Source organism: Megascapheus bottae, chromosome 6, assembly GCF_031878675.1.
Source record: "Megascapheus bottae isolate mThoBot1 chromosome 6, mThoBot2.hap1, whole genome shotgun sequence".
Classification (NCBI taxonomy): Eukaryota; Metazoa; Chordata; class Mammalia; order Rodentia; family Geomyidae; genus Megascapheus; species Megascapheus bottae.
The window spans coordinates 84249574-84274123 of record NC_143514.1 but is presented as its reverse complement, the minus strand read 5'-3'; the positions used below and the strand labels follow the sequence as shown (position 1 = coordinate 84274123).

The 24550-nt window shown below is 51.1% G+C and overlaps 1 protein-coding gene across 2 annotated transcripts; it reads right to left on the bottom strand.

Moving 5' to 3' along the window:
- Window positions 1–1952: 1952 nt before the first annotated feature.
- On the bottom strand, window positions 1953–22009 carry Ube2j2 (ubiquitin conjugating enzyme E2 J2). 2 transcript variants are annotated; one of them, XM_090336046.1, is made up of 8 exons: window positions 21720–21785; window positions 21358–21386; window positions 16889–17019; window positions 10527–10567; window positions 7726–7828; window positions 7513–7651; window positions 3497–3577; window positions 1953–2593 (listed from the first exon to the last, which is right to left on the bottom strand). In XM_090336046.1, the coding sequence occupies exons 1-8, from the start codon at window positions 21733–21735 to the stop codon at window positions 2309–2311; spliced, it is 825 nt and encodes a 274-aa protein (XP_090192172.1). In that variant the 5' UTR covers window positions 21736–21785; the 3' UTR covers window positions 1953–2308. The 2 variants fall into 2 exon arrangements, with proteins under 2 accessions (XP_090192172.1, XP_090192173.1); XM_090336047.1 differs by lacking the exons at window positions 21358–21386; window positions 21720–21785 and adding an exon at window positions 21879–22009.
- Window positions 22010–24550: the final 2541 nt, after the last annotated feature.

Here is a 24550-nt window from a genome sequence, read left to right as displayed (position 1 = left end):
GCACGTGGGCAGCATCGCGTCTCCCTCCACTGAAGACCAGGGGCTCCAGGCAGTGCCAGAGCTGAGGTTTCCTAGACTGGAACGGGGCAGCCCCGCTCCAGCAGCTCCAGCCCTGAAACCCAGGTACCATTCAGCTCTCTCCACACACAACACACAACAGATAGCTCAGCAATCCACTCACACAACAGACACAACTCAAGATACCTCTCATACAACACACAACAGACACACCTCTCAGCTATCCCCACACACAACATACAACACACAACACACAGATACCCCTCAGCCATCCCCACAATACATAACATACAACACACAACAGATACCTCTCAGCTCTCCATACAATAGACACCCCTTGGGCAGGCAGACCCAGGCCCAGGCCCTGGTATCACGGAGGACGCCTTCCTACCTGTTGACAGTAGCACCAGTGTACCAAACCCATGCTACTCAGGCCTGACCCAGAAAACAAGTCGGAGATGAGCACGCAGGCTGTACTTCAACTAAACCAGTGGCCTCTGAAATTCGGTTGGTTTGTGAATCCGATGGGGCCAGAGTGACCTGTGGCCCATTCCTGGATCCTGGATCGCTGCCTGCACAGGCTGCCCCAGAAAAGTCCATTTTCCCTAACAATTTAACCCACATTTGGGTAGCCTCATTACACACAAACACCAAGAAGGAGAGAGGCTGGTCACACAGGGAGCCCAGGGGCCTGACAACGAGAACGATGACTGTGCCTTCTTCAGGTAGGCTCTCTTCCATCACCACCTCCCCAGGTCACCTGACCCAGGACAGCGCAGCCCATACGTAAAGAAAACCAAGCCAGGGGCTGGTGGTCCACACCTATAATCATCCCCCCCCACCCCCGGCACCATAGTGGTTCTGGGAAAGCTGAATTCTGAGAATCATGGCACAAAAGTCTGCAAAACTCATCTCCAATGAACTACCAGGAAACTGGAAGTGGTGCTATGGCTCAAAGAGGTAGAACCCTAGCCTTGAGCTGAAGAGCTCGGGACAGTGCTAGGCCCAGAGTTCACGCCCACTATGGTGGGCATATGCTAGGGAGGCCTTAAAGTGCACAGAACCACCCCTCCCCCACCCTTTCTGGACCATCACAGAAGCAAGGTGAGCCTCTGGACAGTCAAACACGAGCAATTCAAGAAAAAGGCTCTGCCACCACACACCACCCTCCAGCCCCACACACCTAGAGAGCTGCAAGAGGACAAAGGTCTAGGGAGGGGCCGATGGCTTCAATCCCACACGGCCACCGTTGTCGGCAGCTGCTTTAAGCCAACAGCGACACCTGGTGGTCACAAGTGGATTCTTCTGCGCTGACAGAAACCAGTAATTCTAGAAGTCTGGAGGTTGAGAACTGGAGGATTGGGGCTCAAAGCCTGCCAGGGTAGCAGAGTCCACAAGACCCCATCTCCAATACACTAACAAAATACCAGACTAGAGGTATGGCTCAAGTGACCAGCAACAGCTAATGCTAGAAATCAGAGCTAAAGCTCCTTGGCACAAAATGAAATAAAAATTTAAAAAACAAACAGGTAAATATTCTCTAGAAGGCATTTGTTTCCCTCCGACTATAAGCACATTTTGACTGTGAGGCCAAATCTCTGGCATCCCTATTCACAGCTGTCAAGGCCAAGGCAACTGAGTCCCACTGAGATCGTACCCCACAGCTGGGCGTCGGCGGCTCATGCCTGAAATCCTAGCTGCTCAGGAGGCTGAGACATGAGGACCGCAGTTCAAAGCCAGCCCGGGTGTGCAAGTCCAATTAACCACCAGAAAACCGGAAGTGATGCTGGGTCTCCAGGGGCATGGTAGAAGCCGTGAGCTGAGGAGCTCAGGGACAGCGCCCAGGCCCAGATTCAAGTCCACGACCAACTCAACAGGATGTGCCTTCGCCCCATCCCTTGTAAGAATCAGGTCTGCCAAGAACACACACAGGATTTGATAGGCAATGAGTTTTATATTTTTAAGTGACCAAATCTAATAAAATGAAAAACAAGTTTACTAAACAGGTCCAAAGACAACACAGGAGATAAGCTATAAAACCATAGCATGAGGGACCCTAGCCAATGCCTGCCCCCACAGACACTGCACCACACAGAGTGAGAAGAGGAAGCTTGGATCTTGCATCTCCTCCAAATCACACATTTTGGTTTTTCGCTTTCTTTTCAGAGTTTCTAGAAAGTGAAACTTGGAAGTCCGGTGGGCTGCCCTGCACTGGCAGCACGTCCCACGTCTGGCCTGCCCACGTTAAGTTTGCTGTGCCCCAGGGGCCATCGGTTAGGGCTTTCCCTCCTCACTCTTGTGCTATGCTCCTCAGCACGTACTTGACCGTGTAGGCGAAGGCTGCAAACCCTACTATAACAAACAAGTTCGCCAAGGCGCCGCCCAGAAGTCCGTGGTGCCGATTGGCCTGTGGGAGCCCTGCCAGGTTAGGGCCAGCTCCTGGTGCATGCCCGTTTAGGATCTGGATCCCATTCTGGCCGCGGTGTGTCTCCCCGTCAGGAACCACGTCTGGCAGAGGGAGGCTCTGGGGCCTGCTACTGAGTTCATCTTGTGCTTTCTGTTTTTGCTTAATTTCCTGAGAGAAAAAAAAAGAACCCTCCGTTGACATGAACAGTAACGTTCCCTTGGAAGCAGCACTCCCGTTCTCAGAAGTCCAGAGCCCCAGAACCACCACCTAGAAATGGAGCTCTCCACAGCCCACCACCCTACCACACATACACCACTGCCACAATCCCCACCACTGCCCCCACCAAAGCCTGACACCCCCCCCCCAAGATGGGCAGAGCTCCTTACCCCCAGTTTACAGGTAAATGTAAATGACTGCCCTATGCCTCTGGGCTGGAAATACTACTGAACCAAGAACCCAGACCTGCACAGCAGTCAGTCCAGTGCCCCTCCTCACTGCACCGTTCAGGGCACTCAGCTCCACAGGCTTCCTATGCGCTGCCTTTACTTCTGGAGCAGCTCATGCAGCCTCACATAGCCTACCGGGCAGGAAGCCCCAAACCCTAGGGACAGGCCCAGCAGCCAGTGCCCGCACATGCTACCCCGCAGGCTTCAGCCTCAGCACCACTGAGATCCCGGAAGAGGATCTGTGTGCGCCTGTGCACGTGGCCAAGGGTGCAACTCTAGTCACGGCCAACACACACGAGCGTGCCCTGTGGGCACGGCCAGCGCAAATACCCCTGCACACTGTACCTCACACAAGGGCCTGAAGTCCTTCTGGGAGGAACAACATCTGAAAGTTTTCAACAGAAAATCAAGACTCTGCCTTCTTTTTCTTTTGTCGGTCAGGCCGGGGCACTGCCCCTGAGCTGCTTCTGCTCAAGGCTAGCCCTCCACCACCTGAGCCACAGCTCCGCTTGTGGCCTTTTCTGTGTATATGTGGTGCTGAGGAACCAAACCCAGGGCTTCACGCATGCGAGGTAAGCCCTCTACCACTAAGCTGCATTCCCAGCCCCAAACTTTGCCTTCTTACCTCCACCACTTCAGGAAATAATTCACAAAAGACTTTATCTTTTAAATTGAATGCTAAACTCTGTGCTGCTAGCTGTCTTTTCTAGGAAGAAAGAGAGGGAAATGTATCAGTCAGAAAGTTACTGTTCATTAGCTTGCACCAGGTATACAGGAGGAGTTCATTGTGAAGTATCCCACATTTACACTGTGTCAATCAACTCACCCCCTCCATCATTCTGTCCACCTTCCACAAAAATAGCACCCTCCAGCAAGCTTCACAGCTACAAACTATCTACGGTTTCAACCTCCTTCCCCCCCCCACACCCCCCATCCCGACAGCCCAGTTCTTCCCCAATAGTCCCCACCACTGACAGTCTACCTCCAAACCTCTAATGTTTCCTGAGCTAATTTTAATTCCTTCAAATCTTAAAAACGGATTACTATAGGGTCAAAGCCCTGTACCTTCATACTATAAAAAACACAATATGCTTGCTCTTCACACAAGTCTCATGAAGGCTTACCTCTACATTAACAACTGACAAGAAGGGGTAGAGATAGCCTTAAGCTGAAGAGCTCAGGGACAGCGCCCAGGCCCAGAGTTCAAGTCTCATAAATGACAAAAGTTGCTGCTTGTGGCAGCAGCAGTGTATATGCCCTTCTATCTAGCTACGTCATTTGCCTTTACTGGTGTCACAGGAAATGTTTCTCCTGTCTCAGGACATTCTGGTTTTGTGTGTTTACTAGTCCTAGGGCTTGAACTCAGGGCCTAGATGCTGTCCCTGAGCTTTTTTTTTTTTTTTTTTTTTGCCAGTCCTGGGCTTGAGCTCAGGGCCTGAGCACTGTCCTTGGACTTTCTCAAGGCTAGAGCTCTACCACTTGAGCCTCAGCACCACTTCCGGTTCTTTTCTATGTATGTGGTACCGAGGAATCGAACCCGGGTCTTCATGCATGCTAGGCAAGCACTTTAACCACTAGGCCAAACTCCCGGCCGTCCCTGAGCTTTTTTGCATAAGGCTAGTGCTCTACACTTTAACCACAGCTTCACTTCCAAATTTTTGGTGGTTAATTGGAAATAAGATTGTCATAGACTTTGATGACTGAGCAGCTTTGAACCATGATCCTCAGATATCAGCCTTCCAAGTAGCTAGGATGACAGGCATGAGACACCCCTGCTGGCCAAGAGACACGTTCTTGTGAGCACTAGAACTGTGGTAAATGTGGCCTGTTCTGAGAAAGCAGGGGTTACTTCAGCTCAGATGTGAGTGTAGAGAAGACGCATAATCACAGGTAAGAGACTACTAGCCACTGGCTCAGCTGATTCTTTTGCCAACCCATGGCTCCAAAAATATTCACTGTTTTTTTTGTTTTTGTTTGCCAGTCCTAGGGCTTGAACTCAGGGCCTGAGCACTTTCTCGGGCTTTTCCTCGAGGCTAGAGCTCTACCACTTGAGCCACAGCACCATTTCCAGCTTTTTCTGTGTATGTGGGACTGAGGAATTGAACCCAGGTCTTCACGCGTGCTATCAAGCACTACCACTGGGCCACACTGCCGGCCAAAATTTCATCTTTCCATGATCCTCACAGGTAAACTTGGAGGAATTCCTTCCTGTTCATACCAAGACTTCGGGAATACTGAGCTCAGAATTGGAAACAAGGTGGGTCTCCGTCAGGGTGACTCCCTGGTGAGACTCAAAGGTCTCTTCTCAGCTTTGGAACACACTGACCTTCCTGACGGATTTAAGACTTAAAATTTTTCAGTATATCAACCTACTTCTCTTGAAGTGTAGGTTTGGCTAGGACAACCCTCTTGTAGAAAAAAAGCAGGGTGGGTGGAGAGGGAGTTCTATCCCCTTATGTTCCACCAAGGCGAAGAACTTGCCTGTCCTTTCCATTTCAAGAAATCACCTCCACACACATGGGGGGGATCCTAGCTTTCTCCTCACACTCTGAAACCTATCGCCTTACTAACCTCTCAGATGACATCATCTCTGCTCTGCAAGAGAGGTTTGGTGCAGGGCGTGGTGGCTCTTACCTGTCATCCTAGCTACTCAGGAGGCTGAGATCTGAGATCAAGGTTCAAAGCCAGCCCAGGCACAAAAGGACCTGAGACTCTTATCTCCAATTAACCTCTAGAAAATGGGAATCGGAGCTTGGCTCAAGGGTAGGGTTGCAGCCTTGAGCTGAAGAGCTCAGGGATGGTGCCCAGGTCAAGTTCAAACCCCAAGACTCACCCCCCCCAAAAAAGGGGGGGGGTCAGGAGTTTGGTCTAGTGGTAGAGTGCTTGCCTAGCATGAATGAAAACCTGGGTTCAATTCCTTGGTACCACATACTTAGAAAAAAGCTGGAAGTGGTGCTGAGGCTCAAGTGGTAGAGCTCTAGCCTTGAGAAAACCCAAGGACAGTGCTCAGGCCCTGACCTCAAGCCCAGGACAGGCAAAAAAAAAAAAAAAGGTTTGTGCCCATCACCATAAAATGTTGCAGATGCTGTCTGTAGGTGATTCCAATGCTCTGTAGTCTGACTCTTGGCTCTCAGACAGGCTCCACACAGTTCTTCTCCAGTATTCAATTAAGACTCCCACTGTGGGGCCGGGAGTTTGGCCTAGTGGTAGAGTGCTTGCCTAGCATGCACAAAGACCTGGGTTCGAATCCTTGGTACTAAATACATAGAAAAGCCAGAAGTGGTGCTGTGGCTCAAATAGTAGAGCTCCAGCCTTCAGAAAGCCCCAAAGACAGGACTCAGGCCCTAAGTTCAAGGCCCAGGGCTGGCAAAAAAAAAAAAAAAAAAGACGCGCACTGTGTCGTGTCATTGTGGACTTTTCTATCATAGCAATACCAGAACAAGCAGGCTAGAAACAACAGCTCCCTCAACAATAAAACACACCCACACAAAGAAGAGGAAGAAGCATCAACAGCTAAAGCAATTACAACTTAAGACATTAAGTACCTAAAACCAGGATTGGTTGGTTTTGTGCTTGCCCTATAGGATGCATGGAGGACAAGAAAACACTAAGGGCCAGGTGGAGTAAAGAGATAAGCCAACGCAAAAGAATGGATTGATTAAGCTGTCCCTTTATAGTTCCTACCTGAAATCCTAGCTATTCAGGAAGCTGAGATCTGAGAAAACTAGCATGAGTGACAAATCCAAGAGACTTATTTCCAATTAACCAACAAAAAGCTGGAACTAGCTGGGCAAGGCGGCTTAATCCTAGCTACTCAGGAGGCTGAGATCTGAGGATATCATTTCAAAGCCAGCCTGGGCACTAGAGTCCTTAGCCTTGAGCTGAAGAGCTCAGGGACAGCGCCCAGGCTGAGTCCAAGCCCCACAACTGACTAAAAAAAAAAAAAAAAAAGCTGGAGCTGTGGTTCAAGTGGCAGAGTGCCAGCTGTGAGCAAAAGGCCCAGAATTCAAGCCCTAGTACTGGCATACAGAAAGAAAGAAAGAAAGAAAGAAAGAAAGAAAGAAAGAAAGAAAGAAAGAAAGAAAGAAAGAAAGAAAGAAAGAGACAGAGAGAGAGAGAGAGAGAGAGAGAGGGAGAGAGAGAGAGAGGGAGGGAGGGAGGGAGGGAGGGAGGGAGAAAGAAAGAAAGAAACTAGATGGAATGCAGAGAAGTAAAAGCCAAGTTGATGAGATACTTCCTTCTAGCTTGAACCATGTTAAAAAACAAACAAAAAAGCCATGAAGAAAACCAAAATACAGCTAATCAGCAAAATCCCCCAGCCCCAAAGCCCCATCCCATCCCCCACCCCCCTGATAGAAGAGCAGTCACACTGCACACTCCTGTCTTTCGTGTGGTATCTTCATGAGCCTTTTCAGCCCCTTGAAGAGAATAAGCTGGGTTGCTGGGCTTCCCCTCACAAACCTCTCAAAACCTCCTCAAGAGGAGCCCAGGGATGAGAGGACTAGCATGGACAAAAGCAGGATGGAGGCAGAGGCAGACAGGGAGAAGACTGCAAAGCAAAGCAGTCTCCGCAGGTGATCAGGACACAGGAGCAGGGAGGAGAGGAGGCCATGGTGCTGGGAGGCCTCAGGCTCGCCTCACCGTGAAGTCTGAAGTCTCTATGCTGCCCAGAGTGGGACCCTTCTCCACCATGAAGCTCAGGAGCCCAGTAAGAATGGTGGAGACAGACCAGGCCGGGTTCCAGGTGTCGGGGTGGAAATCCGTGATGGAGAGACACAGCCTGCAAGAAAAGGGCTGGTAAGTAGGAGCACACAGTCCCCTAACTCTCAAAGCACTGCAGCCCCGGAAGCTTACCTGGTGTTGCACTTAAACCTCCCACTGGGAGTTATCATGTAAATACTAGGAGGCTTAAAAGGAAACTCTCGGGGGAAAATTAACTTTCCATGATAATAGCCACCTGCATCCAAACAGAAAGAAACTTGTCAGCCTTGTCACGGCCTCAGCCCCCTCCAGTCCACCCTTCCAAGGCCACCCTGCTCAGCCTGCTGTCCTTTGCCCTCAAGCTCATCCCCATGTCTCAGGGGGTGTCTGACCTCTCCTTGGCAGCATGGCCTCCACCTCGCTGGACTCTTCCCTCAGGAGTGTGGCTGTCTTACAAGTCACATGCTGGCTGGCTCTCCAAGCTATGAACCCCAGACATACATGTCTTCAAGACCGAGTCCTGGCTATTCCCCCACCTGCCACTCCTCGGTCTACTTCCCCTCAAAGAGACATGGGACACCTGGGCTGGCTTCCTCTGTACTCCACCCCAAGGACATGCAGGAACATCAGTGAAGTTAACAAGAAAGGGCAGTGTGAGACAAGTGCTACCTCTGAGGCCAGCCTGATGGCCAGAAGGCATTACACCTAGCACGCACGCATATACATGATAAGACAGGAGACATTACACCTAGAGCACAAGCACACTCACACATAATGGACAGAAGGCATACCTAGCACACACATACGTACACATGTACACACACACACACACACACACACACAAATGGACAGAAGGCGTTAGAGCTAGCACACATATTTTAAGACCATTGAGAAGCCAAGTCAGAAAATCAGCAAAAAACTAGCACACAAGCACTTTCCAAAGAAGCAGGACAGAAAACATGTGTCTCAACTGTGCTCAACTCTGAGGCCAAATGTGACATAGCAGCAAAGAAGCTGGGCATCAAAGGCTCCTGCCTGTAACCCTAGCTTCTCAAGAGGTTGAAAAAAATATCTATATACACATACGTAAATAGTCCTGGGCTTGAACTCAGGGCCAGGCTGAGCACGGTCCTCGGGCTTTCTCAAGGCTACCATTACCACTTGAGCCACAGTACCACTTTCAGCTTTTTCTGTGTATGTGGCACTGAGGAATTGAACCCAGGGCTTTGTGCATGCTAGGCAAGTACTCTATCACTAGGCCACGCTCCTGGCCCCAAGAGGTGGAGATTTTTTTTCCCCCTAGTCCTGGGCTTGGGCTCAGGGCCTGAGCACTGTCCTTGGACTTTCTCAAAGCTAGAGCTCTACCACTTGAGCCTCAGCACCACTTCCAGCTTTTTTTCTATGTATGTGGTACCAAGGAATCGAACCTGGGTCTTCGTGCATGCTAGGCAAGCACTCTACCACTAGGCCAAACTCCCAGCCCCGATTTTTTTTTTTTTTTTTTTTTGCCAGTCCTGGGCTCAAGCTCAGGGCCTCAGCACTGTCCTTGGGTTTTTTCAAGGCTAGAGCCCCACCACTTGGGCCACAGCACCACTTCCGGCTTTTTCTATGTATGTGGTACCGAGGAATCGAATTCAGGTCTTTGTGCATGGGAGGCAAGCACTCCTCTAGGCCAAACTCCCAGCCCCAAGAAGGTGAGATCTTAAAGATAACAATTCAAAGCCATCCTGACAGGAAAGTCCAGGAGACTCTTACCTCAAATTAACTACCAAAAACCCAGAAGTGAAGCTGTGGCTCAAGTGGTAGAATGATAGCCTTGAGCACAAAAGCTTAGAGTCCCCATAGCCTGAGTTCAAAGTCCAAGACACACACACACACACACACACACACACATCAAAGAAATGGCTCTTGGTTTCGGGAAGATGATAGACACCAGGTACCTCCCATCTCCTGCCCTACTGTAAGGCATCAAGGACCCAGGAAAACCCTCATCAACAGTGACCCTTAAGATGTTCTCATGGACCGAGGCACCAAGAGCCAAATGCAAAGACATTCATGGCACCAACATGTTTGCCTTTCTAAAGAGAAGAATCAGACCGCTGGACAAGCACCAGGTGAGGGGGGGTCTACTCGACACACAACTAAAGGAGAAAAACAGGGGACGGGTGCAGACCCAGGGTCAGCCCTGGTAGCAATTAGGAGAGGTAAGACCAATACTGTGTCTCTCCTAGTCTCAGCGCCCATCCACTCAAGGGTCCAGTTAGCCCAGAGACCATTCTGAGTATCTTATGATACTGAAAATGTTTAACATAAACTAGGCCTCTGAAATACAAGAATAAGACCTCACTGTATTGTCTATTACAACCTGGATTTCCCAGCTCTGATAATAGATGGTAAAACACAGATATTTGCAGATGATCCCTAAAGACTTAGCATCCTAGCCAGATGCTAGTGGCTCACACCTGTAACCCTAGCTACTCCAGAGACTGAGATCTGAGGAGCAAAGCCAGACTGTGTAGAAAGTCCATGAGACTCTCGTCTGCAATTAAACACCAGAAAACCTGAAGTGGAGCTATGGCTCAAAGTGGTAGTGTACTGGCCTTGGGCGCAAAAGCTCAGAGAAAGCACCAGGTCCTAAGTTCAAGGCTCATAAGTGACAAAAAAGAAGAAAGAGAGAGGAAGGTAGGAAGGAAAGAAGACTTAAACACACTAATAAAAATGAAACTATTCAAACAATTCTACAATTTGAAGAAATATGTCCCAAACAAGTTCTACTTAACCGACCACTTGAGCCACAGCACCACTTCTGGCTTTTTCTGTGTGTGGTTCGCAAGAATCAAACCCAGGGCTTCGTGCGTGCTAGGCAAGCACTGCACCACTAGGCCACACTCCCGGCCCCTAATTTTTAATATGAGACGTTTAATAGACAGGAATTTAGACTTTGTTCTGTTCACCTTCATAAGGAGTCATCTCAGGGCCTCGGACAACATAGTGCCTAAGAGAGAGAAAAGAACATTATTTACAGTTGAAGGCTGCAAATTCTCCAGAACCTGAGTCGCGTTCAAGGCTGGGTGTCAGGGACCTGCCAGAACTACGTTCACAGTCAATACAGAGCCACCGGGAGATACCAGCAGCACAGTCCCAAGCACTTGTGTCTCCTGTGTTACCACCAGCCTTAGCCGTGCTACGGCAGGATCTCACCTATTCTCTAGGTTTCCACACAGTTCTTTTGCTTTCACAGAAGCACGCAGAACCTTCCACAAAGTTCAGTCTCTCTGGTATTAACCTCAACTACAATTTTGCCGGTCCTGGGACTTGAACTCAGGGCCTGGGTACTATACTTAGGCACTTTTTTTTTTTGGTTGGTTGGTTGTGGGGCTTGAATCCTGGGCCTGGGTGTGTTGTCCCTGACCCTTCAGCTCAAGGCTAGCGCTCTACTCTTTGAGGCACAGTGCCACTTAAGGTTTTCTGGTAGTTAAACAGATATGAGTCTCATGGACTTCCGTGCCCGGGATGGCTTTGAACCAAGATCCTCAGATCTCAGCCTCCTCAGTAGGCAGGATTACAGGTGTGAGCCACTGGCTGTACTTGGATGCCTTTTCCTCAAGGCTAGCACTCTACCACTTAAGCCACAGCACTACTTCCGGCTTTTCCGTGTACATAGTACCAAGGAATCAAACCCAGGCACGTACTCCACCACCAGGCCACATGCCCCGCTTGATTTTGCAAAATTTTAAATTTTACCAGGGAAGCATTAAAAAGAAGGGTCATGAGCCATGTGCAGTGGCTCACGCCTGGGACCCTAGCTACTCAGGAGGCTGAGATCTGAGGATCACCAGTCAAAGCCAACCCAGGTACCAAAGACCATGAGACTCATATCGCCAATTAGTCACCAGAAAACCAGAAGTGGTGCTGTGGCCCAGTGTGGTAGGGCAGTAGCCTTGAGCTGAAGAGCTCAGGGACAGCGCCCAGGCCCAGAGTTCAAGTCCTATGACTGACTTAAAACAAAAAAAGGATAATGATCTCAAGGCCAACTTGGTGGACCACACAGTAAGACACAGTCTCAAGCCAGATGCTAGTAAGCTCAGCTCACCCCTGCAATCCTAGCTACTCAGAAGGTTGAGGAATCTGAAACCAACCCATGCAGAAATTTGTGCACGAGAACCTCATCTCCAGTTAACTGAGGGGCAGGGCAGCAGAAACAGAGGTGTGGCTGAAATAGAAGAACACTGACCTTGAGAGAAAAAGCCAAGTGACAGCAGGAAGCCCTGAGTTCAAGACACAGAACCAACACCAGACACACACCCAATCACAAAGGAACTTGAAGACTTGCATAGAAAAATAATGAATTTAGGGGCCGGGAGTTTGGCCTAGTGGTAGAGTGCTTGCCTGGCATGCATGAAGACCTGGGTTCAATTCCTTGGTACCATATATATAGAAAAAAAAGCTGGAAGTGGTGCTAAGGCTCAAGTGGTAGAGCTCCAGCCTTGATCAAGTCCAAGGCCAGTGCTCAGGCCCTGAGTTCAAGCTCAGGACAAAAAATAATAATGATGATGAATTTATAGCCAGGCGCAGTGGGTCACACCTGCAATCCTAGCTACTCAGGAGACTGAGATCTAAGGATTGAAGTTCAAAGCCAGCACAGGACACTAAAGTGAGATGCTTATCTTCAATTAATCACTAGAAAAAGGGAAGTGGGGCTGTGGCTTAAGGGACAGGGTGGTAGCCTTGAGCTGAAGAGCCCAGGGACAGTGCCCAAGCCCAGAGTTCAAGCCTAATAATCAACAAAAAAAGAGAATTTATGTCTTTTGTACTATGCATAGTCTAAGTAGGACACAGTTGGTAGAGTAAAGCTAGTATGCTGTCCCAATGTCTGTGGTCCCTCCAAGAACCAGAAATGGGCTTCCCCTCAGAGCAGCTGTCCTTGAGCATGTAAAATGGGGACAACTCTTGACTGACTGTCCCCAGAGTCCTTACATAGAGCTCAAACTCAAACCAGAAGCAACACTAAGGATACTACATCCCTTCTCATATAAATAAACAAGGTGCTGGCTCTCAATAGAAAGGTGTTAGGGCCTTACAGGTTTCAAACAGAACAGAAGAGCATGAGGCAAGTAAAATGAGCCATGACAGAAGTTACAACTAGAGACCACTTCTCCGTGTCACTAACCAGGACACGCGTGTAAGTGGCTTTAGTGACAGTGAGATCATATGATCTAGCTGCTGGCTGATGTTCTGCAGGGATCCTTCAGTAAGTATCCAAGAATCAGTAACAAGACAGTCAAGACCTATAAAGGTGCAGCTGGTTCACATCTCTAGCCCCAGCTGCTTAAGAGTTTGAGATCCGAGGATCACGGTTCAAAGCCAGCGTGGGCAGGAGAGTCTGTGAGATTATCTCCAATTAACTGCCAAATAGCTAGAAGTGGAACTGTGGCTTAAGTGGTCTGGGTGGAAAAGCAAAGCCAGGCCTCAGGCACCCAAGTTCAGCATACAAACACACAAACAAACCTACAGATGTTCAAAATCTTTACATAAAATAGTACACTAGGCCAGGAGTGACCTTGTGGCAGAGTGCTCGCCTAGCATGCACCAAGTCCCAGATTGTATTCCTTGGCACCACATACATAGAAAAGCTGTGGCTCAAGTGGTAGAATCATGGCCTTGACATTCCCCCCCCCGCCCCCCCCCGGTCCTTAGGCTTGAACTCATGGTCTGGGCACTTTATGCTCAAGGTTAGTGCCTTTATAGTATTTTATAGTACTTACCATACCAAAAACAATAAAAATAAAAACAGCAAAAATACTCTGTAAATAATACTGCACTGTTTAGGGAATAATTATGTCTAGGATAGCCACAATTTTTTTTCTGAATATTTTCATGGTAATTGACTAAACCCATGAATACAGAAGCCGCAGATACAAAGGGCGAACTGTACTATTTTTTTAAAGTTACCACTTTGTATTAAAGGGGCCAAGGAACCACTAAGTGGCTTGGTGCTAGGCTGCACTCACGTGGAAATGTGAATGATCACAGTTCTTATTCAAGTGAGAAGACTGGGGCTGATGTCCTTCTGACACAGCAGCCCACATCTACTGCACGTAGGAGGCTAGGTCCCACACAGGTCTCAGCACACGCAAGTTCCTAACTAGACAGGGCTGGATTCTTCCCTCAGCCCCCAGTGACAGAATTACAGCAGCTCAACATTGCCATCCCGAGCTGGCACTCATCACCCTGACAAGAGGGTGCACATAGCAAGGCATGTGTCAAACCCTCTTTCGTAGGAGCCCGCAGCTGAGCAGTTCTAGGCAGAAGTGCCTACAGGACGGCCTCAAGAGAGCCAGGCAAACAGGGAATGGGAAGGCTGCAATTCAAGACCAGATTGGGCTAAAGTCCCCAACTCGTCTCCAAAGTGGCTCAGAGCCAGATGCTCATGGCTCAGGCCTATGATCTTAGCTACTCAGGAGGCAGATACCTGAGAATTGAAGCCAGCCTAGACAGAAAAAGCCATCAGACTTTTTTTTTTTTTTTGGCCAGTCCTGGGGCTTGAACTCAGGGCCTGACCACTGTCTGTGGGCTTTCCTAAAGGCTACTGATCTACCACTTAGGCCACAGCACCACTTCTGGCTTTTCTATGTATACGGTACCAAAGAACTGAACCCAGGTTTTTGTGCATGCTGGGCAGTCTACTACTATGCCAAATTCCTGGCCCAAGGCCATTAGACCAATCTCCAATCAACTACTCAGAAAAAGCCAGAAGTGGTGCAGGGATTCAAGTGATTCTTTGAGCAAAAGAAACTTAGGGACGTGGGGCCAGGACCGTTAGCTTAGTGGTAGAGTGCTTGCCCTGAATTCATGAAGACCAGAGTTCGATTCCTCCGTACCACATACACAGAAAAAGCTGGAAATGGTGCTGTGGCTCAAGCGGTAGAGCTCTAGCCTTGAGAAAACCCAAGGACAGTGCTCAGGCCCTGAGTTCAAGTACCAGTACTGGAAGAAAAAAGAAAGAAAGAATCTTAGGGACAGTGCCCATGCCCTGAGTTCAAAAGCCCCAGGACCAGCATCCCCCACCACACACACACACACATACACACACAAACACACACACACTCACTCTCTCTCTCACACACACACACACTCACACTCTCTCACGCGCACACGCGCGCACACACGCACACACACACACACACACACACACACACACACACACACAGATGATACACCACTGTTATCTCAGCAGCAGGAGAAAACACAGAGTCACTACCATGAGGAAGCACAAATGGAGGACTGAAGTCCAAGTCAACCCTGGCATAAGGTGAGACTCCAAGTCAAACATAGCCAATGCAAAAAGAGCTCAAGATGTAGTCCAAGTGGTAGAGCACCTGCCTAACAAGCAGGAAACAGAGTTAAATCTGCAGTATTACCAAAAACCAAATAGGCAGGCTAGGGCTGGGCTCAGTGGCTCACCCCTGATTTCAAGGCCCAGGACTGGCAAAAAAAAAAAAAAAAAAAAAAAAAAAAAAGAAAGAAAGAAAGAAAGAAAGAAAGAAAGAAAACTGGAAGTGGTGCTGTGGCTCCAGGGGTAGGGTGGTAGCCTAGAGCTGAAGAGTTCAGGGGCAACACCCAGGCCCCACAACCAACAACAACAACAAAAGACGTCAGGCTAGGAAGGTAGCTTAGTGGTAGAGTGTTTGCCTAGCATGCATGAGGCCCTGTGTTCAATTCCTTCCTTGATACCATATAAACAAAAAAATAAATAAAATTTAAAACAAGCAAAACAAAAACCAACACGTCACCGAATCTCCGATGAGCTTCCTGGACAATACTTCACACTGTCATCAAGTCATCAAACTGTGCCGGGGGCCGACACTAGTAACACACACCTGTAATCCTACTCAGAAGGCTGAGATGTGAGGGCTGTGGTTCAACACCACAGGAAAGTCTGCCTGATCCTAACCCAGCAGCAAAATACCACACTGAAAGTATGACTCCAGTGACAGAGCATAAGTTCAAGCCCCAGTATTGGTACTTGTGTGTGTGTGTGTGCACGCGCACAAACAAAAACAGTATCTTCCTGCTGGGGAGTGAAAGCCTTCCCCGCTCCTGTAGACTTTTACCCCACACACCTCTTTCCCTCTTCTGATTCTCCAGTCATTTCAAAATAATAAACCATTTTCTCCCCTTGCATCAGTACTCAGGGACTCACTCTCACTTGGCTTTTCTGAGTCACAGCTGGCACACTACCACTTGACCCTGGTTAACTGGAACTAAGCGTCTCTCAGATTTGTGTGCCCAGGCTAGCTCCAAACTATAACCCTCACATCTCAACTCCTGAGACCGCCTACCAGCATCTGGCTCATAGTAGTTAATCTAACAATGAGTCCACCTAATACTGACCAGTGGGTAGGCTGAAGAGACCCTTGACCTATACATACAGCAGGCTGTCTACACAAGTCTTTCCTCTGGATTGGGGTAGGAGAGAGTAGTTCCTAAAGAACAGGACAAAAGAACTGTCAAACGAAGAGAAAATGCGCAGTGTCTCATGCCTGTCACCCCAGCTGCTCAAGATGCTGAGATCTGAGGATCATGGTCCAAAGCCAGCCCAGGCAAGAAGTCTGAGACTCTTATCTCCAATTAACCATGAAAAGCCAGAAAGTGGAGCTATGGAGCATCAGTCTGGAACACAAAAGCTCAGGGATGGCACGTAGACCAGCATGAGGGAGGGGGAGAAAGGCAGGGAGGAAGGGGCGGAGGGGGGGAGGGAAGAGGGAAGGGCAAGAGGGAGGGGGAGAGGGAGAAGGGGAGAGGGTGTGTCCAGTCCTGGTGCTTGAACTCAGTGCTCTGCCACTTGAGCCACAGTGCCACTTCTAGCCTTTTCTGTGTATGTGGTTCTGAGGAACCAAATCCAGGGCTTCGTGCATGCTAGGCAAGCACTCTAACCAGCCCCCCTTTTCTTGGGTGTGGGGGTGTGAGTGGTGTAGTGCCTCATTCTCTTCACTCTCTGGTTAGGCTGATAGTCCACCAAGTAAGCCAGCTTCTAGCCCTACCTTTTGCTAGTAGTGCTGGAGATCCTCTGGATTTCAGTCTCCTGAGCAGCAAGGATGACTCGTATGAGCCCCCAGCATCTTGGTCTTTTACTTCAACTCTACCCAAACAGGACTCCTTGGCATGTCATCCACTGGGGAAAACTAGAAACTAGAGACAGGCCTCTGGAGTGCAGAACTGCCTCTCGAATGACAAGACCAGGCCTGCCAGCAGACTGGGGGAAGCTCAGGTGAAAGAAATAGTGGTGCGGGTGAACAGGGATGCAGAGCCTTACCATTCGAGAATATTTGAAGGGAGGGGCTCAGCACAGATGTAAGGCACCGGGTCTTTCTTAATACGAAGGTAGTCCTGCTTCAGCCTCTGTGTCGCTGTCGTTGGAGCTCTCTTATTGCTGTTGCTGCTCATCTATTAAAAACAAGCATCTCGATTTACAGAGAACAACAGACTTACAGCTTTCCTCACCCATAACCAATCCTCTACTTTCCTTTCTGCAGCCCACCAGCAATCAAGTCCTGACCCGATTCTCGTTTTTTCCTCTCTCCTCCCACCTACTTCATTTACTCAACATACCTTACTGAGTTCCTAACAAAGAGAACTGCAAAGCCTCATTCTCAAATAATTTATATGAACAAATAAAAAATGCATTCACTCAATGGATTCTGGGAAGATTTGATGAAGCTACCCTGGACTAACCAGCAGCCACACAAGAGAGCAGCAGCACAGCCTTCTAACTCTTGTGTTCAGCAACCCCTTAACAACGGAGCTTTACTACCAAGGAAACTGACAAGAACCATGCCCCCTTCCCTGCCCTGAAAGCCTTTCAGCAGACGTTTAATCAGCAAAGTCCAAGAGAAGCTATGAGGCAAGTTAATGCAGAAGTTCTGAAACAGATTCTGGAGGTACTCACGTTCAGAGGAAGTGTGCCTAGGGAAGAACCCTAATGGCTGTATGGGGGCCAAGCACAGTGAAGAGCAGGGGATGGGGATGGCTAGAGACAGGGTTAGGCCCAGGAAGAGGTCAGGAGTCAGCTTTAAAGCAGATCAAACTTTCAGTCAAAAAGATGACCATGGCCAGGCGCTGGTGGCTCAAGCCCGTAATTCTAGCTACTCTGGAGCGGCTGTGGTCTGAGGATCAGTTCAAAGCCAGCCCAGGCAGGAAAGTCCCCAAACTCTGATTTCCAATAAACTACTCAGAAAAAGCTGGATGCAGCACAGTGGCTCAAGCAATAGACTGCTAGCCTTGGGCACAGAGGCTCAGGGGCAGTACCCAGGCCTTTGAATTCATGCCCCAGCACTGACCCTCCCTCCCGCCCCCCCCCAAAAAAAAGAAAAAGAAAAAAGTTACTACACCGGTTGCCAGTGGCTGATTCACAAGTTCACACCCAAAAACCCTATTCAGAAGGCTGAGATTTTGATGATCACAGTTCAAAGCCAGCCTGGGCAGGAAAGCCAGTGAGCCTCTTTGTGTTCAAGGCTAAGCACTCTACCACTTGAACCACAGCACCAATTCTAGCTTTTCCTAGCTAGTTTATTAGAGATGAGTCTCAAGGATTTTCCAGCCCAGGCTGGCTTCAAACTGTGATCCTCAGATCTCAGCCTCCAGCTGTCTGCAGGATTCTTATCTCCATTAACTACTAAAAAGGTAGAAATTAAGCTGTGGCTTAAGTGGTAGAGCACTAGCCTTAAGCAAAAAGCAAAAACAAAACAAGAAAGCTTAGACAGTACCCAGACACTGAATTCAAGCACCAGGACTGGCAAAGGGGAAGGGAGGGGAAAGGGACAATGCCAGTGGCAAATGCACACACTAGGCAGGAAAAGTGGATAAGACTATCTGCAATTAACTCCCCAAAAGTTAAAGTGCTTTAAGTGACAGAGTATAATGGAGCCCCGAGGGAAAGCGCTTAAGGAAAACAACTACAATCCAGTTCATGGCCTAGTACTGGAGTGCACAAGGTCTCGTGGGCCTTTCTCCTGAGCTGGCTTGGCTCTTGGTCTCTTAGGCAGCTAGGCTTACCGGCCTGTGGTCACTTAGATTCACCCCCATTTTCCAGGTGCACAACTGCCCACACAGCTCCTCACCAGGACCTCTTCTCTTCTCCTACCAACCACAACAGCTTCCTTTCTGTTCCTCTGGTCTCCACAAAGGCCCTTCAGGACCTTCCCATAGCCAATCTGATCAACAGCATCACCATCTCTCCACTGATTCCTCAAAACAGTCCTAGCCAGCCATATTGATTCCCAAGGGCCCACACACAGCCCAGTCCATCAACTCCTTCTCCCAGCCGCTTCCTAGCAGTCTACCGGTGGGTAGACAATGTATCTACATTCTTCCCCACTTGATCTGAGCCACATCCCTCAAAACCTGCTCCAAGTTTCCTACTGTCCAATACCTACAAGCAGAACCACCACACAGGACATGTTCTTTCTTTGAAACGGTTGTATCTGAGGCTGGTATTACACATATACAAAACAACTAACTGTGGCTAATACAAATGCCATCTGTGTTTGGATCTAAATGGCCAGAGTAGACATTTAATGAGTTAGTGAATAGCCACAGAAAATGAACCCAGCTGAGTCAATCACAGGCAAACTTCTCTGTCATACTCACTCCTCTCCCCCCCACTCCCCACCTCATGTTTGAAAGCAATGCTTGAACTCAGGGCTTTGCGCTCACAGTTGGTGTACCACACCATTACAGCAGTTTGCTTGGTTCGTTGGAGAGCCAGTCAGGTTTTTCTGCTCAAGCTGGCTTCAGATCACAATCCTCAGAGAGCAGCCTCCTTGAAGCAGCTAGCATGACAAATGTAACCAACGAGGCTCCCAGCCTCCCTCTCATTTCCTTTTCTGCAGTGCTGTAGATCAAACCCAGAGACTCATGCATGCTAAGCAAGTGTTTTGCCACTCAACTGCAAATGCTGTTTAGGACACAAAATCTTTAAGGTGGTGTTTATGATTCAACTACTCAAGTTTCCCACACTATCTCTCCTTTATCTCACTCAGAATAATGCTTCTCTCATGTCCATTCCACAGAACTGCAGTGTCTGTTTCTCCCCATTTTCCCCACTCAAAATACGATAGTAGGACGAACAGGAGAAAAAAGAAAGGGTGGGGGAGGGAATTAAAATGTGAAATCACAGTAAGAAGATAATCTTCAAACCAGGTCTCCATGGATAGAACAGGTTTGGTATACTAATGATACTCCCAAATTGGTTTTTGGTTGTTGGGATTTTTGTTTTGTTTTGTTTTTTTTGCCAGTCTTTGGGGCTTGAACCCAGGACCCAGGGAGCGTTCCTGAGCCTCTCTGTGCACAAGGCTAGCACTCTACCAGTAAGTGGCAGTCCTTCCCCCACCTTTTTTGTAAAAAAAAAAAAAAAGTCCAAGCCTCGGTGGATCACGCCTGTAATCCTAGCTACTCAGGAGGCTGAGATCTGAGGATCAAGGTTCAAAGCCAGCCCAGGCACAAAAGGACCTGAGACTCTTATCTCCAATGAACCTCTAGAAAATGGGATGTGGGGCTTGGCCCAAGGGCAGGGCGGTAGCTTAGAACTAAAGAGCTCAGGGACAGCACCCAGGCGTTCAAGCCCCATGACCCACAAAATAAATAAATAAAAATAAAACCCGGGCCAAGAGTGGGGCCTAGTGATAGAGTGCTTGCCTAGCATGCACAATGACCACATACATAGAAAGGCTGGAAGTGGTGCTGTGGCTCAAGTCGTGGAGTGCTAGCCTTGAGGGAAGTCCAAGAACAGTGCTCCAGTGCTCAAGCCCTCAGTTCAAGTCCCAGGACTGAGGAGTAGGAGGGAGCCCAAGCTGGGTGCCAGTGGCTCATGCCTACAATCCTAGCTACTTAGGAGGCTGAAATCTGAGGATTGAGGTTCAAAGCTAGCCCAGGCACAAAAGTGAGACTCTTATCTCCAATTAACCACCAGAAAACCAGAAGTGGCAAGCTGTGGCTCAAGGGGGTAGAGTGATAGCCTTGACTGAAAAGCTCAGGGACAGTGTCCAGGCCAAGTTCAAACCCTCCAAGGGGGGAGGGGGAGGGAGGGGGAAGGAGGGAGGAGGAAAGAAACCACAAATGTGGTAAAGATTAATATATTCATACACACACACAAAAAGAAAATTCATGGGAAGCAGCCCGAACCATTACCAAGACCACAGGTGTGAGGATGGAAGTGTAGCTTAGTTGACAGTGCCAATGAGTGAAACCTCAGGTACCAAGTTTGAGTCCTGGTTTCAAACAAAAAAGAAAAGGCCACAGGTCTTTCCAATGCCAAGCCACTGTGCCAATGGGGTGGCTAACCATCAGCTATTCTTCCTGTTCCTTCTTCCTCTGGACATCTCTTTATGCACACAAGAGGTCAGGTGATGATGAGGGACCTTGGCCTGACTGACCAGGAGGGCATGTGACACACCCAGGCCCAGGATTTCCACCGAAGTCTGGCTGGATGGAAGCCTAGGGCTGGAGGCAGCCTCAGAAGCAGGCAGACATGACACGCAGAAGGATGGGCGGGCAGACAGAGAGAGAGAGAGAGAGAGAGAGAGAGAGAGAGAGACAGACAGACAGACAGACAGAGAGACAGAGACACACACACACACACACCCCTGAATGGAGCTGTCATAGAGGACAAGGGAGCCACGAAGTAGAGACGACCGCCTGCAGGCTCTAGGCATCCATGTCCAGCCCTGCCTGAAGACCCAGGGTAACCCTGGCATCCTCAAGCCAGGCGGCCCCAGCTCCACTCACCTGGACTGGACACGGGCCGGTACCTCTGCCTACGAGCGAACAGGCACATTTTTATGCACTGGCGAGGCTGGCGCTGCTGGGTGAGGCCCACGCCCACGGGGGTCGAGTGGAGAGGGTGGGAAGCTCACTGCCCGGGGCGCCGCGCCGGCTCGGCCCCGCCCGGGCCTCCTGCCCTACGACCCGGGGCCCCACGCCCAGCCCGCGCTTTCTCAGGGGTTCTAACTGCTCAGGGCTCAACGGCAGCCGCGCCCCGGCCCCGACACGTCCGCCACGACGAGCGCGGGCTCCTCCGCCAGGTCCTCCCCGCAGGGCCAACCCACGAGAGGCCGCGGGAGACCCCGCCGCCACCGACCGAGCCCAACCTGGCCGATGAGCCATCTCCGGCCGGGGCCGCCGGCGCCCGCCGTAACCGCCTCGTGTGCGCGCAGGGAGGCGCCGGCCGGGGCCAGGACGGGCCTTGCGGAGCCCCCCAGGCCCGCGCCCCGCGCCCGCCGGGGTCCCGGCGACCGGCGCGCGCTCACCTCTCCCCGTCGCCGCAGGTGGGCCGCCGCCGCGCTCGGGCTCGCCGTGGTCGAAGCCGGAGCAGGGCGCGGACGAGCGGGGCCCGCGCCGGAGAGCCGCACCGCGCCGGGACCGAACCCACCGCACGCGCCGCCGCCGCCGCCGCCGCCGCCGCCGCCGCCGCCGCCGCCGCCGCCGCCGCCGCGCCGCCGCCCCAGCTCCCAAGATGGCCGCTCGAGAGGCCGAGCCCGACCTCGCTTCCGCTTCCGGCGCGCCGCTCGCCGGGCAGCCGCTCTAGGCAGCCGGCGCGGGGCGCCCCCATCTCCACTTCTCCGCCCGCCCCTCAGGCTTACGTCAGCCAGCGGCCAAGGTGGGCGGCCGGCGCGTGCGCACTGGCCAACAATGGACGGGGGCGGGGCCTCGCGGGGCGGCGGGGCGGGGCCTCGCGGGGCGGCGGGGCGGGGCCTCGCGTTCCCTTCCGGCCTCCCGGAGCCGCCCGGCTGTCGGCTGTCCCGACCTTGACGGCTGCGAGGCCTCGGCAGCCCTTAGGCGCTGCTCCCCACAGCCCCCGCGGAAGACGAGGGTGAGGAGGGCCCCGCTCCCACGCCCCTCCCTGCCCGGGCCGCCGCGGTCGCGCTGGGACTGAGAGGGCAGCCGGGGGTCCGCTCTGCACGTGGGGCCCTGAGGGCCGGGGAAGGGCGCCAGCGCGTGGAGCCCCGGAGCCCTGGAGCCGCGCCGCCGGCCGGGCCGAGCTCGCAGGGCGCCCCCGCCCGGTACCCGGTTGCCTGCGTTGAGGTCAGCGGGCACGCGTGCTGGACCCGAGAGGGAGGAAGACAGAGGCCCCGGCGACTGCGCTGGGCCGGTCCCGGGGGCCAGGGGGCCCGGGCGGGAGGGGGAGGAAGACGGGGCCCCGCCGACTGCGCTGGGCCGGTCCCGGGGGCCAGAGGGCCCGGGCGGGGCGGGGTGGCTCCCGACGGCCCGGCCTCCGCGGCGGGCAGCGGTCCTCGCCGGCCGCCGCTCGCCGCTCTGCCGGGTGGCGTGCAGGTGGCCTTGGCCAAGACGCCGGCTACCGCTCCGCATCCGCAGCGGGTCGGCAGGGTCGGCAAGGTGACCGACCCCTCCTGGCACATCAGCAGCAGCCGCTGGCAGGGAGCCAGCCCTGGCTTCCCACCCAAGTCCAGCCCACCAAGGGCCCCTTGGCGGGGGTCCAGGCAGCTGCTGCAGAGCTTGCCCCTCATCCTGGGGCCCAACCAGAAGAAGCACCCATCCATTAGCCCACCGTGATGCCCCCACACTGGGCAAGCCAAGCCAACTCGAGAGGTTGGCGAGTTAGGGAAGGGAGACTGCCCCCGTCAGGCATGCTCGCTGGCTGCCCATGCACATAGGCAGACTGTACCGGGGGCTCCAGCTTTGCCCACCAGCATTTAGGGGCCCTCTCCTGCCTACCAGGCACCAGCCAGGGATTGGTGGCTCACACCTGCATAGGTTTAAATCCGAATATCCTGGGGCCGGGAGTTTGGCCTGCTGGTAAAAGTGCTTGCCTAGCCTACCATGCAGGAAGACCTGGGTTCAATTCCTTGGTACCACATACATAGAAAAAGCCAAGATAAAAAATCAAGTGGAAGACTCTTATCTCCAGTTTACCTCTAGAAGAGGAAGTGGGGCTTGGCTCAAGGGTAGGGCAGTAGCCTTGAGATGAAATGCTTGGGGACAGCGCCCAGGCCCATTTCAAGCCCCATAACCCCCCCCCCCCAAAAAAAAAAATCAGATGGTAATGCTGGTGGGGCTGTGGAGAAAGAAGCCTACTGCACTGCTGGTGGGAATGTAAACTAGTACAACCACTCTGGAAGGAACTTTGGCAGTTCCTCAAAAAACTAAACATAAGCCAGGTGCAGTGGCCCACGCCTGTCATCCTAGCTAGTCAAGAGGCTGAGATCTGAGGATCAAGGTTCAAAGCCAGCCCAGGCACAAAAGAACATGAGACTCTCATCTCCAATTAATCACTAGAAAAGGGGAAGTAGGGCTTGCCTCAAGGGGTAGGGTGGTAACCTTGAGCTGAAGAGCTCAGGGACAGCACCCAGGCCCAGAGTTCATGACCCGCAAAAAAAAAAAAAAACCTGAAAATAGACCTTCCCTACAACGTAGCCATACTGTTGGGGACCGACTGTGGGGTCAGTGACCTTGGACCCACACAATTGTGTACACAAGGAAGTAGCTCTTATCATGATAACTTTAAGCAATGTCAATCACTTCTTATCAAGAGGAGTTTGGGCAATGTTAATAGCTTCTCATTTATCCTATTTGTGACTTGATTACTGTTTTATATGAATGTAGCCCCTGGCAATTCCCTAGTTTAATGAAGTGTATTTAAGGTCAGAACTTGAAATAAACTGGGCTACAGTCTTGGGCTACAGTCTTCTTAAGCTGTGGCTGCTGATTTGGGCTGTAGCCCTCCTGAACCCCATCTGTTTGTCTCTCTTTTATTTTTTTCCTAGTCCCTGCCCCCTATTTCAGGAATCCCAATTTGCTGCCGGCTGGCTCTGGCACCATACCACTCCTGGGCATCTACCCTGAGCATCATAACCCAGGATATGATGAGGACACCAACTCAGCCATGTTCATCTCTGCACTATTCACAATAGCCAAGCAATGGAAACAACCCACATGCCCCACTACAGATGAATGGATACAA

Excerpts from the sequence above, each read along its gene's own strand:
- Ube2j2 (XM_090336046.1), bottom strand. Across the intron at positions 7,829-10,526 it reads TGAGATGACTCCTTATGAAG|GTGGCTATTATCATGGAAAG; the intron begins GTGAACAGAACA and ends GTTTGGATGCAG. Across the intron at positions 7,652-7,725 it reads AGGTTTAAGTGCAACACCAG|GCTGTGTCTCTCCATCACGG; the intron begins GTAAGCTTCCGG and ends CTTTTCTTGCAG.